The sequence below is a fragment of the Schistocerca piceifrons genome, chromosome 6 (genome assembly GCF_021461385.2).
Source record: "Schistocerca piceifrons isolate TAMUIC-IGC-003096 chromosome 6, iqSchPice1.1, whole genome shotgun sequence".
Taxonomy (NCBI): domain Eukaryota; kingdom Metazoa; phylum Arthropoda; class Insecta; order Orthoptera; family Acrididae; genus Schistocerca; species Schistocerca piceifrons.
Genome location: NC_060143.1, coordinates 486,865,570 through 486,883,424, shown reverse-complemented (window position 1 = coordinate 486,883,424; position 17,855 = coordinate 486,865,570). Strand labels below are relative to the sequence as shown.

General features: G+C 41.7%; 1 protein-coding gene across 1 annotated transcript; it reads right to left on the bottom strand.

Moving 5' to 3' along the window:
- Positions 1–145: 145 nt before the first annotated feature.
- Positions 146–14,709, bottom strand: LOC124803402. The gene is made up of 3 exons (XM_047264585.1): positions 14,455–14,709; positions 9,346–9,489; positions 146–667 (listed from the first exon to the last, which is right to left on the bottom strand). The coding sequence occupies exons 1-3, from the start codon at positions 14,707–14,709 to the stop codon at positions 146–148; spliced, it is 921 nt and encodes a 306-aa protein (XP_047120541.1).
- Between the last annotated feature and the right edge of the window lie 3,146 nt (positions 14,710–17,855).

Sequence of the window (17,855 nt, the reverse complement as noted above, 5' to 3'; positions counted from 1 at the left end):
CAACACAGGTTCGCAGCTACGCATGGCATGGACAGAAAACTTTTTTCAGCAGTTTATACATTACATTTCAGAAACTATTACTTTCACGGTTCTACTGTTGTCAAAAAAGTCACAGTACACGGCAGTCTATAAATAAAACAGGTACTTACGATATTATAAGTTGATGATGTCGAATGTTCTTCACTAAAGTGCTGTACAGAGTCCAGCGCTTGTCATCTCTATTCAGGAAGAAGAGGTTCCCGCTACTGTCTACACTGATCACGGGCGCAGGTAAACACCCATTGAACGTGTAGCTTGGTTGTGATCTACTCATTTCATCAGTGCGACTTTCTTGAAGTTGTGCACTCATGTCCCTCTCTCCTTCATTTACTCCGTCGCGAAGCTTCGAATGTCCGATTCCTTCGATATTCTTGTTCAGGACTGCTAGTTCAGATGCTGCATGGGTTAAGAGAACGACGAAGAAAACGTCCAGTAGGATGCTCGTCTCCCCAGCTGCCCCTGCGCCAACAGCCTGGATGGCGTACGTGATTTCATAGGCGGGCGAGTGTTGCACGTCGACGGGAAGCCAGAAGATGAGCGGCCTGGTGCTGTTGTCCGCTTGTGACGACGTTAGGGTCCGAATGAGTGGGTCTCCCATCCACAGCATCACCGTCACCGCTGGTAGCGTCTGGAACACAGCAGTTCAGATCACACCTTCAAATCCACCATGGCATCTCTGATGTAATGCTACCAAACCCTTTACTGGTTTTGCAAACCAAAGATCAATGGGAAGCACTCGAACTACAACCAATCGATATCTTTAGAAGGAACATTTTCTTCACCATAACTTAGATGATCTTCGAATAAAAGTAGGTTCTGACGTATCATAGCAGACTCTTTCGGTTACTACATAATCTCGGTTGAAATTATCAGTCTCATTCCATTTTTATCATTTTACTTATGTTGGTTTATCAGAGTCGTTCGTATGACTAAAATTTTCTCATTTTATGCCCATGTTCGTATGATTAAAATTTTCTCATTTTATTCCCATTTAAAAATTATCTCTAACATACTAACATTTATTGGAAGTTTGAGCGATCTCTTTCTCGCAGTGACATAATATGTTTTAGAGGGGTAGTTTCGATGTACTAATTCTGCTAAGCTTGACGTGAAAGCACTGTTTAACATTTTTTTATATTTACTTTGAAAGATATTCTGAAACAATTGAAGTATCGCACTCGATAAACAACGACGAAATACCTCGATACAGGAAATATTTTTCATCCAAAGGACAATGGTTTGCTTAATATTATTTCATGAAAAAGAAAGTATTGGTAACTTACGAAATACTTTGTCCTAGAAGAATTAAAGTTAAGATTAGTAATCTAAAATTAAAACGTAGTCTGCTATACACAACGTGTTTGACTTTATAGGTACAAAAGAAAAGGCGAGTACACTTAATGAAACAAGGAAATAAACTTAATAAACGTAGGTCCAGAAATCAATGGTTTTTCCCATTACGACGTTTTAAGACCAAGTGCATGGATAGCTTATAACAGAGCCTTCGGGAATCCGGGCCGTGGATGTGCATTCAAGGAGAAACACATAACCACAAGTGATCCACACTGGCAACATTAATGTAAAGTTAGGCTTCATCAAATCTCTTCCTCGATACCTATACATGTTAAAAAAATCCCAGGTATATTCTGAATGCATTGACAGCCGTCCGAAATGCGTTCCTGGCCCCGTTTGGTGCGATCAGCAAAGCTATATTACCGAAAAACTTTAAACACCGCCACACAAAGAAATATTCGGAGGACCTGGGAGGCCACAGTATTGGTGAAGCATGGCTTGTACAGTTGTTGAAACGCTGTTTACCAGGACTTAGGTATATGGCACAGCAATAAAAACTAACGATGGGAGTTTATCACTTCGTAATTTAGCCTCACGTCTGGTATTTCGACACAAACTTAGCCAATGCTGTAACAGTGGCATGACTGCACTTGTGCATCGATATCATGGTCGATCAGGGAAACCATAGTTTCCAGTCGTATATTTGTTAGAATTATATGCTTCTTTCATTGTGCTCTACTGGCACATTTTGTTCGTAACTACGGTATCCTACACGTGAAACTCACTGAGTTTAAGCTCTTTTTTAATTTTTCTAGTATTATCTTTTTTCGTCCCTTCTATTCCCAAGTCAACCTTGTTCAAACAATATATTGAAAGGTATGTGCTAAAGTCTGATCAGTGCAGATCCAGAAAATAAAGTCGGTAGTTGTCAACTGCAAGGTGGAATGAGTATAATATCTTTGAGTAGGAGGATCTTTGATGGTTAAAAAAAACTTGGGAGTCGCAGCTAGGTACCGAGAGGAAGCAGACGTGCGTGGTGACAGCTTTAAGGTAGGAGTCGCGCTGCACTGAGCAAACTTTAGCACGTTAATGGGAGTAGCTATGTAATGATTTCAAAAAATGGTTTTTGTTAGATAATGTTCACAGTTAGGATTTGTATGTCCAAGGTTTGACGCAGTAAGCGTTTTGTAAAATTTTTTGTAAGAGTGATTCATGCTACAAAAATGTTGGAAATGGTAGGGTTTGTGTGTATGACTTAAAATTTTTACAATATATATATGGAGATCAACACTGTGTTTAAATCAGACATCCTGAATCATAATCCACATCCTTTGTTTGTATTGAATATGAAAATGAGCAGTAAAGTAAAGTTACCCACCAATGAAAGAACAAAAAGGAAATGAGGACTCTATGCAATATATATGTGCAGTTCATGGTTTGAAATCGATTTTGTATAACTAAAGTTATCAGAGCAAAGTTAATTCAAATAACTAATTTTATGTCATTGCACAACTGGCATTATTCAAGGCAAGAGATAATTTCTTTAAGTGAACATCAGGGCAAAAAGTTAATTCTCGGTACCATTTTAATGCCATTGCACAAACGGCATTATTCTCTTAAACTTGATGGCTGAGTCAAATACATGTTTCATTACTGGCAAAACGGAGGAGTGCAAGAAATAAATTTGCAGTCGCAGTCAGATGCAGGTCTGTTGAATAATTAATTTGAATCAATGTTACCGTTTGATACTTTCACCAAATAAAAAGGAAACAATTTTGGTTCGATACTTTCACTTTTAAAAATAAATTTTATCTAAATTCTATTTTGATCAACCTTATCTTATTGAACATTTGCCAAGTAACTGAGATGGTGGCAACACTGATGACAAGTAGAAGTATAGTGGTATTGTTTTGTTTCGTGCTGAGTGTCAATGAGCAAAATTGCACAAAGTTTTGGTTTTGCTTTTAACCCATTTGAAATCATCCAAAATGTGAAGGGGTATACTTGCAATCCTGTACGAAACAAATAGAGATACAGTATGTACAAATATAACTGTAGAAATTACGAATTTGAGAATCTATTGAAGAGGGCTCCCCTTCTATGCAAAAACAGGGGAACACACGTAGAGCATGCAAGCTTTACTAAAAGATGCTTCGAGATGTTCAAGTACTCTCTCTGCTTACGTCAAAACCGGCCATCACATGATGAAACTGGAACTTCATGTAGTGAATACTTGGAAACTAACGAGGAGAGAGGACTCACCTTCGTGAAACCACTTTGAAATATATTGCAGTTAACTTAGCTGAAAAGAGTGTAATTTGCCTCCCGAAAGAAACTTCGCTTGCCACTATCTACTTATTTCGTACATGAGCAGTGCTTGAGAGTTTGCTAAAATAGGTACTTCTACTTCAGACATGAGAGGAAACATTTCATTGGCGGACGCAGATAAATACTGTAAATTTTTGTAATCACATAATTCTCTGGTATAAGGTTGTCACAAGACGTAGGGTCAGCAGCAATCTGAATGCAGTCAGCATGGTTCCATGACTTTTCTTTCCCCTTGCTTCATCAACTCTCAGTTTGTCTTCCATGAATAATGATGTCGTTAGCTGGGCATTACAACAAAGGCATCTCCAAGTTATGGAGATTATCCTTCCAAACTAGCAGATTTAAATCACCTACAGCTCAGCTGTTCCCACTATACCAATCAGCAGGCCAAACTCTGCAAGGCAATCCTCAAACCGGAAATTCCGTACCCTGATTTGTGGCCCTGATGAAAGCAACGATCGCCCATATTTGTGACCTCTGAACCGACCTTGTCTTTTGTCATTTAGATGTTGTGACTAAATCACATTTAGGTGTTATGACCATTTCTGTCATATGTTATCACATAATTTATTCTTACATTATTTAACCATCAAAACTACCACATTATTTCTCTTTCATTTTCAATGGACTCCAATGTATAGTTCCATCCTCTCGGATGAAAGTGGTGTTTTGACCTTTGTTATATCCTGCATTTTCTGAAATTTAATGACGGCCTACACAAAGGATATAGAACTTTCTAGGCATTCAGTCAAAGCTTGCACTTGGACACTTCCAGGTATTGCTTCCACATCACGTCTGTTCCCACGCCAAAGTAATGCCTTGTACACCATCCCCCAATAGGAACTTGAATGGTGTTCCCTGCTATGGCTAAAAACTAAGATATTTGCTGTGTATATTCCTCTGATATACTCTATAGATTAAAGTAAACTTTTCAAAGACTGACTTACGCTGTCACTTTTTGGAAACTACATGACACTTTGATGAAATATCATATTGAACAATGGTAATACACTTTGGTACAGGTAAGAAATGAGTATTGCTATGGTGGCTCACATCAACTTGCAGAGTTACAGCAACATTATAGCGACTACATGCAGAGGTAAAAAACTTCATATTGCAGTAAAAACATTTGTTGTCTTCTGCTCATAATGCTAATTTACACTATCGCAGAGTGAAGACTACATCACACTTTGCCCCATACATCAACTTTTTACATCAAAACTGTAACAAACTGCGCTGTGCATAGTCATATCACTGGGAAATTGTAACAAATTGCTTCATGTTACTTCAAAATTGTAACAAATAGCTATTTGCTGTAGCAAAACTGAAACAAACTGCTCCATAGATCGTTTGTGGCCGGCCGTTGTGGCCGAGCAGTTGTAGGCGCTTTAGTCTGGAACCGCTCTACCGCTACGATTGCAGGTTCGAATCCTGCCACGGGCATGGTTGGTGTGATGTCCTTAGGTTAGTTACGTTTAAGTAGTTCTAAGTTCTACGGTACTGATGACCTTAGAAGTTAAATCCCATAGTGCTCAGAGCCATTTGAACTTCATAGTTTCTGTCTTCCAGTTACTGGACCTCAAATAGAGTAATAATGCCAAAAGTTGACTCTGGATGTTCTTTAACTTGGCAGCTGGTGCCAAGTACTGGATCTCTAAACTGCTTTGCAACATCTTAAGCTGACAGTGTGTGTCCCAAAACCTGCCAGTGGATCCAGCTACTGGGTCTAAATAAGTATCCCAGACATCGAACAAAACTACAATAAATTGTCCCACAAACTATCACTGTTACAGAAAATTGTAAGGGGTAGCCCTAGATTTAGAAGGTGAGACTTGTTCCAGCAAGCTGAAACATACTCTAACACGTAAAAGCAATTATTCAGCAAGTGGAGACTTATCCATGCCAGAAAGTCAAGACTTGTCCCAAAAAGCAAAATAATTAGAGTCATGACACTACATGTGCATGTCAGTACCATATCCATGACATCACAACCCTTGCCTCCAATAACCATGACGCCATCAGGATGATGATTTCTTCTCGGGTTTTCAGCCGAGTGATGGCATCGTCTTGTCGCAACGTTTCGATGAGTTTCGTACCCATCATCTTCTGGAAGAATTCATCAGTGGAATACGACGAGAAAGACTGCAATCGCATATGCCATCAGGATGCTTGCTGGTGACTGAACTTGACTGCGTATCATCAGTAACCAAGATGGGACAATCATGGGAATCATGATAGCATTCATTTTAATGGCCAGTAAAACAACGCACAGTAAATACCTGTTTAGTTTTATGACTGATACCTGGCGGTTGCTTTTTTTTTTTTTTTTTTTTTTTTTTTTTGGTCATCAGTCTATTGACTGGTTTGATGCGGCCCGCCACGAATTCCTTTCCTGTGCTAACCTCTTCATCTCAGAGTAGCACTTGCAACTTACGTCCTCAATTATTTGCTTGACGTATTCCAATCTCTGTCTTCCTCTACAGTTTTTGCCCTCTACAGCTCCCTCTAGTACCACGGAAGTCATTCCCTCATGTCTTAGCAGATGTCCTATCATCCTGTCCCTTCTCCTTATCAATGTTTTCCACATATTCCTTTCCTCTCCGATTCTGCGTAGAACCTCCTCATTCCTTACCTTATCAGTCAACCTAATTTTCAACATTCGTCTATAGCACCACATCTCAAATGCTTCGATTCTCTTCTGTTCCGGTTTTCCCACAGTCAATGTTTCACTACCATACAATGCTGTACTCCAGACGTACTTCCTCAGAAATTTCTTCCTCAAATTAAGGCCGGTATTTGATATTAGTAGACTTCTCTTGGCCAGAAATGCCTTTTTTGCCATAGTGAGTCTGCTTTTGATGTCCTCCTTGCTCCGTCCGTTATTGGTTATTTTACTGCCTAGGTAGCAGAATTCCTTAACTTCATTGACTTCGTGACCATCAATCATGATGTTAAGTTTCTCGCTGTTCTCATTTCTACTACTTCTCATTACCTTCGTCTTTCTCCGATTTACTCTCAAACCATACTGTGTACTCATTAGACTGTTCATTCCGTTCAGCAGATCATTTAATTCTTCTTCATTTTCACTCAGGATAGCAATGTCATCAGCGAATCGTATCATTGATATCGTTTCACCTTGTATTTTAATTCCACTCCTGAACCTTTCTTTTATTTTCATCATTGCTTCCTCGATGTACAGATTGAAGAGTAGGGGCGAAAGGCTACAGCCTTGTCTTACACCCATCTTAATACGAGCACTTCGTTCTTGATCGTCCACTCTTATTATTCCCTCTTGGTTGTTGTTCATATTGTATATGACCCGTCTCTCCCTGTAGCTTAACCCTACTTTTTTCAGAATTTCGAACAACTTGCACCATTTTATATTGTCGAACGCTTTTTCCAGGTCGACAAATCCTAAGAAAATGTCTTGATTTTTCTTTAGCCTTGCTTCCATTATTAGCCGTAACGTCAGAATTGCCTCTCTCGTCCCTTTAGTTTCCCTAAAGCCAAACTGATCGTCACCTAGCGCATTCTCAATTTTCTTTTCCATCCTTCTGTATATTATTCTTGTAAGCAGCTTCGATGCATGAGCTGTTAAGCTGATTGTGCGATAATTCTCGCACTTGTCAGCTTATGCCGTCTTCGAAATTGTGTGGATGATGCTTTTCCGAAAGTCAGATGGTATGTCGCCAGACTCATATATTCTACACACCAACGTGAATAGTCGTTTTGTTGCCACTTCCCCCAATGATTTTAGAAATTATGATGGAATGTTATCTATCCCTTCTGCCTTATTTGACCGTAAGTCCTCCAAAGCTCTTTTAAATTCCGATTATAATACTGGATCCCCTATCTCTTCTAAATCGACTCCTGTTTCTTCTTCTATCACATCAGACAAATCTTCATCCTCATAGAGGCTTTCAATGTATTCTTTCCACCTATCTGCTCTCTCCTCTGCATTTAACAGTGGAATTCCCGTTGCACTCTTAATGTTACCACCGTTGCTTTTAATATCACCAAAGGTTGTTATGACTTTCCTGTATGCCGAGTCTGTCCTTCCGACAATCATATCTTTTTCGATGTCTTCACATTTTTCCTGCAGCCATTTCGTCTTAGCTTCCCTGCACTTCCCATTTATTTCATTCCTCAGCGACTTGTATTACTGTATTCCTGTTTGTACTTCCTCCTTTCATCAGTCAACTGAAGTATTTCTTCTGTTACCCATGGTCTCTTCGCAGCTACCTTCTTTGTACCTATGTTTTCCTTCCCAACTTCTGTGATGGCCCATTTTAGAGATGTCCATTCCTCTTCAACTGTACTGCCTACTGCGCTATTCCTTATTGCTGTATCTATAGCGTTAGAGAACTTCAAACGTATCTCGTCATTCCTTGGTACTTCCGTATCCCATTTCTTTGCGTATTGATTCTTCCTGACTAATGTCTTGAACTTCAGCCTACTCTTCATCACTACTATATTCTGATTTGAGTCTATATCTGCTCCTGGGTACGCCTTACAATCCATTATCTGATTTCGGAATCTCTGTCTGACCATGATGTAATCTAATTGAAATCTTCCCGTATCTCCCGGCCTTTTCCAAGTATACCTGCTCCTCTTGTCATTCTTGAACAGGGTGTTCGCTATTACTAGCTGAAACTTGTTACAGAACTCAATTAGTCTTTCTCCTCTTTCATTCCTTGTCCCAAGCCCATATTCTCCTGTAACCTTTCCTCTGCTCCTTCCCCTACAACTGCATTCCAGTCGCCCACGACTATTAGATTTTCGTCCCACTTTACATACTGCATTAGCCTTTCAATATCCTCATACACTTTCTCTATCTGTTCATCTTCAGCTTGCGACGTCGGCATGTATACCTGAACTATCATTGTCGGTGTTGGTCTGCTGTCGATTCTGATTAGAACAACCCGGTCACTGAACTGTTCACAGTAACACACCCTCTGCCCTACCTTCCTATTCATAACGAATCCTACACCTGTTATACCATTTTCTGCTGCTGTTGATATTACCCGATACTCATATGACCAGAAATCCTTGTTTTCCTGCCACTTCACTTCACTGACCCCTTTTCAGATTTTCTAGTTTCCCTACCACGTTGAAGCTTCTGACATTCCACGCCCCGACTCGTAGAACGTTATCCTTTCGTTGATTATTCAATCTCTTTCTCATGGTAACCTCCCCCTTGGCAGTCCCCTCCCGGAGATCCGAATGGGAGACTATTCCGGAATCTTTTGCCAATGGAGAGATCATCATGACACTTCTTCCATTACAGGCCACATGTCCTGTGGATACACGTTACGTATCTTTAATGCAGTGGTTTCCATTGCCTGCTGCATCCTCATGTCGTTGATCATTGCTGATTCTTCCGCCTTTAGGGGCAATTTCCCACCCCTAGGACAAGAGAGTGCCCTGAACCTCTATCCGCTCCTCCGCCCACTTTGACAAGGCCGTTGGCAGAATGAGGGTGAATTCTTATGCCGGAAGTCTTCGGCCGCCAATGCTGATTATTTATCAAAATTTATGCAGCGGCGGGGATCAAACCCGGGACCGAAGACGTTTTGATTATGAATCAAAGACGCTACCCCTATACCACGGTTGCTACACACACTGTTAAGCCTGCCACACCTCTGTAGGAAGACTGACTGGTACTCTATGACTGAGAGGACTCACCTGCCACAGCTTCCACACAGTGCCGGCAGTCCTGCTGTACTTCTCCCGGACACCTGCACCATTGTCTGGGTATAACCTCCTCGCATCCAGTAGACTCAGCACCATATGCTGAAGTCGCTTGCGGTACAGCATGAACGTCACCAACTGCCAACGTAATACTCTACAGCATACTAAATAATGCATAAATACGAGAAATTACAAGTAATCAACAGGTAACTAGAGGGATGAATGCAAGCAATTTTTCAATTTGATGAATTAGTCACAAATAACAAAACTGTGAACAGTGTCGTTTTGCAGCAGGAGAGCTTGGCTTATCTGAACGAGAGCACTTGAGAGAGGAATTGTGATCCAAAAACTAACTGGAAACAAAGAAAAATAACAATGAAAACGTATTTATAGGAAAAAAATAATGACTGAACGTGTGTGTATTGCTATAAACAGTTTCCATGCCCTATTCTTGGGTCGGGGTACTTAACTTGGCCAATAACGGAAAATTGTGTGCATTCAAAACTTGAATATAACGCACATTTTCATTTCATGAATAGGGTAGTTTCGAAACGCGTACAGTAGGAAGGGAAGGACATAAGCGATTAGAAGCATCTGAAACGTGGTATTACAAGAGGGTATTGCAGACCTTACGGATTCACTGTGTAATAATTGAAGACATCCAGCATCAAGTCAATAAGAAAACCCGATCTATGAAGAACATAATCAAACGAAGGTAGAGAATGATTCGACACATATTCCGAAACGAATCATTGCAGAAAAGGCTAGTTGTATCGATAACAGGTGTAAACGATCTCAGAGGCAGATCTTCATAGATAGCGGATCACTGATGTTGCAAAACGCTACGAATCTGTCATAGAGTTAACAGATAAAATTTACATGACAGTTGAGATATGTCCACCTGCGCTCTCATTAGATGAATTTCCTTACAAAAGCCTTTTTCGACCTGTTGTGTCACTCTCAAGTGAAAACGTACTTTGAAATGCATCAATGCATAACAATTTTAAGATTACTTTGTCCTTGGTTCAAACATAACAATGTTCTCTAAAAGGAACAATTACGTACTTATGTCGCTTGAAAGTGACATAGAAGGCTGAAACAGGAGATATTTGGAAAGTGTCATAGAAGGCTGAAACAGGTGATATTTTTGAATAAATTTAACAACGGTCCAGGAAAAAGGGACTGTAGGACTGTCGGCTAAAGAAAAGACGGATTTTGAAAATTTAGCAAGTGGCTGCACTTTACTAATAAAATAGATACAGAAGACATTTGGTGTATTTGGTGCATGGTAAATGAAAAATCAAATGAGTAGTTCTTCTGATGAACTGAGGTCACGAGCATCGATATTTTGGACCTACACCAGAGAGTCAGTTGCAGTTATTTAATCTCACATGTTGTACCAAAATGTCGTTTGTGATAGTATATCGAGCGATTAAAAACTTTTACTTAGCTTAACGTATGTACATATGGGCTCTACTGGCGGCCCCCCCCCCCCTCCCACTCCCACCAAAGCGCCCAGGGTATGAAAACACTTATAGTAACATAATATATAGAATTTATTTACTGACAATATAATATAAATAACAATAGAATGTAGTATCTATGTTAAAATACTGGTAATATGTTATAAATATTCACTTCTTAACTACGGTTCTATAAAACGCTATACTGTTTCTCGGCACAAATACGGACTCAGACACAGGTTAGACTTTAATTTGAGCCAAAAATCTTGTCTGTCTTTGAGATCATTTGGCGCCTCTCCGAGAGCAGCATCCGATCCGTGATAAACCCCCTGGTGCTCCCCCCCCCCCTTTCCCGCGGTCCCCCCCCCCTCACACAGCCCCTCCCTGCTACACCACAGGACACGTCTCATTTGCTGTACATGATTTCGAGAATCATTCAAAGGTAAGTCAAAGTATGTCTAACCTTTATTATTTTTTACTTTTAGAGAAATCGTACCACGAAAAATTTGACTATTTTTTTATTTTCAAGTTATCGTTGCGTGAGCATAACTTAGTGACACTTCGATTCCGTTTCTAGCGATTACTGTTCTCCAAATAACCTGAGTTTAGTACTTTAATATAACGAAATCTCTTTGACGGTTAAATATCACAGTAATATAAGTTTTTATCTGCATAATTGCTAAGCTTTGAGAAAATAAACTTTTTGACACCTCATTTGTGTTCCTAGTGTGTCTGATGTTCTCGACATGCACAAATTTAGTACGTTATTCGAAGGCAATGACGAAATGAAATTTTGACACCTCATCGCCTTCCTGGCATCTTCTGTTCTCCAAATAGCCTAAATTTGATACTTGATTTGAAGGAAGCTTTTTTTCGTAGCTAAAATCACAATAGTATAACTTGTTATGCGAAAAATAGCTAGACCTAGAACAGATGATCCTTACGACACTTTATTTACACATCTAGCTGTAGTTGTTTGCAAAACATTTCAGTTTTCCCTCCAGTCACTTTTTCTTTTTTGGCCTTGTAAGTAGGCTGTTTGGGTTTTTATGTTCGTAGCGCCACGTAGCGCTCTGTATGAAAATCACTGACTGTGCTGTGTGCAGTCTGTGGCTGGTTTGCATTGTTGGAATTTTTGCTATTGTAGTGCTGGGCAGTTGGATGTGAACAGCGCGTAGCGTTGCGAAGTTGGAGGTGAGCCGCCACCAGAGGTGAATGTTGGGAGAGAGATGGCAGAATTTTGAGAGCGGACGATCTGGACGTGTGTCCATCAGAAAGAGTAAATTTGTAATACTGTATATCATGAACTGATATATATATATATGACTTTTGGATATTATTAAGGTAAATACATTAGAATGAAATTTTCACTCTACAACGGAGTGTGCGCTGATATGAAACTTCCTGGCAGATTAAAACTGTGTGCCGGACGGAGACTCGAACTCGGGACCTTCGCGGGCGAAAGTCAAAGGTCCCGAGTTCGAGTCTCGGTCCGGCACACAGTTTTAATCTGCCAGGAAGTTTCAAGGTAAGTACATTGTTTGTTCTCTATCAAAATCTTTCATTTGCTAAGTATGCCTATCAGTAGTTAGTGCCTTCAGTAGTTAGAATCTTTTATTTAGGTGGCAGGACTGGCGCTCGCTGTATTGCAGTAGTTCGAGTAACAAAGATTTTTTTTAGGTAAGTGATTCATGAAAGGTATAGGTTATTGTTAGTCAGGGCAATTCTTTTGTAGGGATTATTGAAAGTGAGATTGCATTGCACTAAAAAATAGATTGTGTGTCAATTTAGTGTTAATCAGAACAAGTAAAGAGAGAAATGTCTGAGTACATTCAGTTTTGCTCAGATGTTTGAGAATCAAATAACGTAAGGTGTTTACCAGCACAGTAATTCATAAATTTTTCGAAGGGGAGGTTTCAGCCTGACTACTTTCAACCAATTATATATATTTTTGCAATTCTACACCTAACAATGGTCAACGTAATACCCAAATTACCCATGTCCCAACCTTTATTTGGCTATGAAAATTCTGAAAAGAACTTCATTACGTAAATTTACCGCAAGCCACTAACTAACTTTTTCTTAATTATCCTGATTACTTTCAGGTAAATAAATCTGTTTTTGCGAAACTAGGCCTAACGCTGAACACTTTGTTATACCATTTGTCCGTTTACGGCTGTTTACTTGGTTATGAAAATTCAGATAAAACTCCACTGTATAATTCGTAGGCAGTCTTGTTTTTGCTCCGCTAAAACATCTGACCAATAAACATATCGTCCAATATAGAAGACTAGGTATTATTTACTTGAAATTTCGGACGTAAATCGGCAAAGTCAATCCATTATTGCTGTCCCGTATAGCTTCCTTAATATTTAATTCAATTAGCCGACTGAACTGACATGTACGAGGCCAGACATGCTGTATGCATGATCACGCCTCAGCCAATTACGGTCGGCCGACGCTTTCTATTCTGCTACAGGTTTTACTGTCGGCATAGTTTTGTATCTTCATACACATACATGTATATGACAGCATTTTTGTGACAAATCGTTACTGCGATCGGTGGACTGAAAAATCGTTGACGGCGCCATAGACTTGGGTTGCCTCACCCTGCCGGCCGCGGTGGTCTAGCGGTTCTAGGCGCTCAGTCCGGAACCGCGCGACTGCTACGGTCGCAGGTTCGAATCCTGCCTCGGGCATGGATGTGTGTGATGTCCTTAGGTTAGTTAGGTTTAAGTAGTTCTAAGTTCTAGGGGACTGATGACCACAGATGTTAAGTCCCATAGTGCTCAGAGCCATTTGAACCATTTGCCTCACCCTGATGGTCCAAGAGAAAGTCCAGGTACACAGGTAGAAGACCTCGCGGAAAACATTTTGACACTTCATTTACATACCTAGCTGTAATTGTTCGCAAAGCATTTCAGTTTTCCCTCCTATCACTTTTTCTTTATTAGCCTGACTTCTTTCAGCCAATTAAACATTTTTTTGTAATTCTACACCTAACAATGGTCAACTTGATACCTAATTTACCCATTTCCCAACTTTTATTTGGCTATGAAAATTCTGAAAAAAAGTTCGTCGAATAAATTTACCTCAAGCCACTAACTGCCTTTATCTTAATTATCCTGATTACTTTCAATAAAGTAAATCTGTTTTTGCGAAACTGGAAATAACGCTGAGCACTTTGTTATACTATATCCGTTTACTGCTGTTCGCTTGGCTATGAAAATTCAGATAAAACTCCATTGTATAATTTGTAGGGAGTCTTGTTTCTGCTCCGCTAAGACATCTGACCAATAAACATATTGTCCACTATAGAAGACTGGGAATTATTTACTTGGAATTTCGAACGCAAATCAGCAAAGTCAATCCATTATTGCTGTCCTGTATAGCTTCCTTAATATTTAATTCAATTAGCCGACTGAACTGACATGTGCACGGCCAGACGTGCCGTATGCTTATTACGCCTCAGCCAATTACGGTCAGCCTACGCTTTCTGTTCTGCTACAGATTTTACTGTCTGCCCAGTTTTGCATCTTCGTACACATACATGTATATGACAGCATTTTCGTGATAAATCGTTACTGCAATCGGCGGACTGAAAAATTGTTGGCGGCGCCACAGACTTGGGTTGCCTCACCCTGATGGTCCAAGAGAAAGTACAGGTGCACAGGAAGAAGACCTCGCGGAAAACTGCGGGATCGGTCGGTGTGTCGACGAGCATCTGCGTGCCCGAGTTGAGGCACGCTGAGACGTTGACGGCGGTTACGAAGGCGGCCCCCAGCAGCCGGAAGCCCGGCCTGCGGCCACCGGGAGGCCTCCAGAGGCCCAGCCATGACAGCGCCACCGCACTGGGGCCCAGCAGCTCGAAGCTCTGGAGAGCCGTGTCCGACATCTCTCAAAGCAGCAGGATTGCCAGCGGACCTGCAACGGAACAGGGGCGTAGTAAAGCGGCCGATGAAGCGCCGTATTCAGTGCAGTTTTGGTTTTCAGTCAGAGAACTAGTTTGATACAGCTCTATCTGAGCAAGATTTTCATCTCTGCATTTCTACTCCAAAACTACATCCACTTGACCCTTCGTGCTTTAGTCAAGTTTCGGTCTACCTTTATAACTTTTACACCCCACTCTTTCTTCAAATGCCAAATTGAAACTCCTTGACTCAGCATGTGTGAAAATTGGCCCTTTTGGTCATGTTATGTCACAAAGTCTTTTTCGTATCAGTTCTATTCAGTATCCCTCTGTTTGACACACCGGATGCTTATTAGTGAACATTAATATGGTGCATGTCCACACTTCACCTTTATCATAGCTTGAACTCTGCTCGGGACTGGACCAATGAGGTGTGTGAACATCTACGGAGGAGTGGCAGCTCATAATTCCTCAAGAGCAGAAACCAAAGAAGGCAGTGATGTTGGTCTCTGGTGTCTGCAGCGTAATCGACGTTCTAACACATCTCTGAAGTACTTCATTAAGTTCATGTTGGGGCTCTGGGTAGGTTACACCAATTCAAGAATGTTATTGGCCATCAGTAATTGCCTCAGTCATGTTGCTTTATGACAAGTTGCTTTTTCAGATTGATACAAACTATCACTGTCTCCGAAATTTTCCTGTGTTGGGCGCAGTACACATTGCTGTAAAATATGTTAATACACTTCCTCAGCATTTTCTTAAGTGCAATAACACATTCTAACAAGATAAACAACCACTCTCTCCGTCCATCTACTCCTCTTCTTTTTCTCTGTCCATTTTCTACTCCTCCTCTTCCTATCCATCTCTTCCTCCCCTTTATTTGCGTCCATCTAATCTCTGCCCATCACAGACTGTCCATCTCCTCCTCCCGCTTCTCTCACCGTATTACTCTCATCCGAACAGGACGCTGGTGATTCTTACCCCCGCTGTATTTCTTTCTAACCCGTAACTAATATGTGCACCAAATTTTGTTAAAATCTTTCCTGAGGTTTACGAAGAGCTTTGTGCCCGTAGATTTCCCCACGTACACACTTGTCAAACATATTTTCACAAACATTTACCATATTTCACACGTATTTGTACACATATTTCCCCCGTATCTCTACCGAATTTCGCTCGGCAGTTTCAGTTTCACGCAGGACAATGTTTATGAGGTAGTATCCCTTGAACTATGTATGATACAGTGATATACTTTTGCACGTACGTCCAGTGCTGTGTTGCATATGGAACTAGTACAACATAAGTAACAAATCAAAACGTCAAGCACAGTTTTTCACGCACCTCAGTATTTTAAGTCATATTTACTGAATTATGTACTGCATAATCATATACACACATGAAAAATGTTTTGCATCACCTCGGTTCCGAGAGTTCCTGGACCTCTACAGAAAATCTGAATAGAGATCAACATAAACATCATTTCCACCCTTTTCATTGCTCATGAAAACCACACATAGCATGTTCTACATGTTATACCACCACACAGCGAGACATCCAGTGGTGGTGGTCCACACTGCTGTACACACTGGTACCTCTAATACCCAGTAGCGCTTCCTGTTGCATTGATGCATGCCTGTAGTAATCGTGGCATACTATCCACAAGTTCACCAAGGCACAGTTGGTCTAGACTGTCCCACTCCTCAACTGCGATTCGGCGTAGATCCCTTAGAGTGGTTGGTGGGTCATGTCATCCTTAAACAGCCCTTTTGAATCCATCCCAGGCATGTTTGATAGGGTTCGTGTCTGAAGAACACGCTGGCCACTCTAGTTGAGGGATCCCATTATCCTGAAGGAAGTCATTCACAGGATGTGCACGATGGGGGCGCGATATGGTTGCACTATAGTGCCGCGGAATAGTAAAGAGTTGGAAACGTCGAATATTGTCAAAGTTTCGTTGCCTATATCGAGAGAGGCAGTTAGTTAGCCAAGAGCTTAGAGGATTGCACATATATCGGAATGTGTAGTCACGCAGGGCCAATGGCCTGGTTACGCACAACAGGCGAGAGAGAATTGCTTAGCATGTGGGTTTGTGTTAGTCGGAGACTTTCGTAGAGTGCAAGACAGAGGTATAGGGTCAGCGGTACTGCATTTCACAACTTCGCTTAAGTCTGCCGTAACAACATGTAACTCTGTCGCAAGAACACCTAAGGGGCGAGTACGACAGATGAATCAGCAGCATAAGTGGAACGAAAGCGGTAACTACAAACGAGCATGACGTCAGGACGTAGCTCGTGCTTCCTTTAAATATGCCAGCTTTGATAGCAACAAGGCACTCACACTCGCAGTTAGACTTGCAGTTAGATGTGTACTGGGTCGCTGCGTAGCGCTCAGCTCGGTGATCGACATGTTAATCCTTATTAAGGGATGTTGCAGTAAGGGCGGCCCATCCAGCAGCAGACGTGAGGGGACAGTACCAGCTATGGACCTCTCTGCTGCCACTGTCAATCATCAACCCAGGATTAGCAGACATCGCGGCAGACTCGCTCGCCGCCAATGCTGACCACCTCAGTGAGCCGTCGTCGAGATCGTGCGGGGCCTAGGCCCTGTGCATCCGCCGTCACAACCAGGTGAGCCGATGACGCTGGGAGACTGCAGCTCGTTCCGCCCGTCCACCGCGGACGATCCACCAGGAGGAGCAGGAAAGAAGACGGGGTGGGATAGAGTACACTCCAAACTACGCCTCTCGCCTCGCGTCGGGACTCCAACCCAGAGCCACCCACTCGCAGCAGCTTGCTGTCCGCAGCCGAGCAGACCGCCTAGCCGGGCGCCGCCAGCCACGCGCGGCCAAAGTAAGGACATTCCTCCGCTACGTCACAGCACGCGGTGCTGCGCTAGCAAGACTGTGCGGCCTGGATCTGGTGTCATCGCTACGAGTCAGCGACGACTCGGGGAAGGTCATTGATATCACCAGGCTACATTGTACTCGGCAGGAATAAAGTTGTTATGAACTAATAATGTTTCTTTGACGTTTCTGACGCTTCTACAGCCATTCCCTAGCATCCTGACAACTGGAGAGGTCACCGCTCGGCCATCCAGTCCACCGTAGGCGACTGAGACCACCGGGGCGCCTA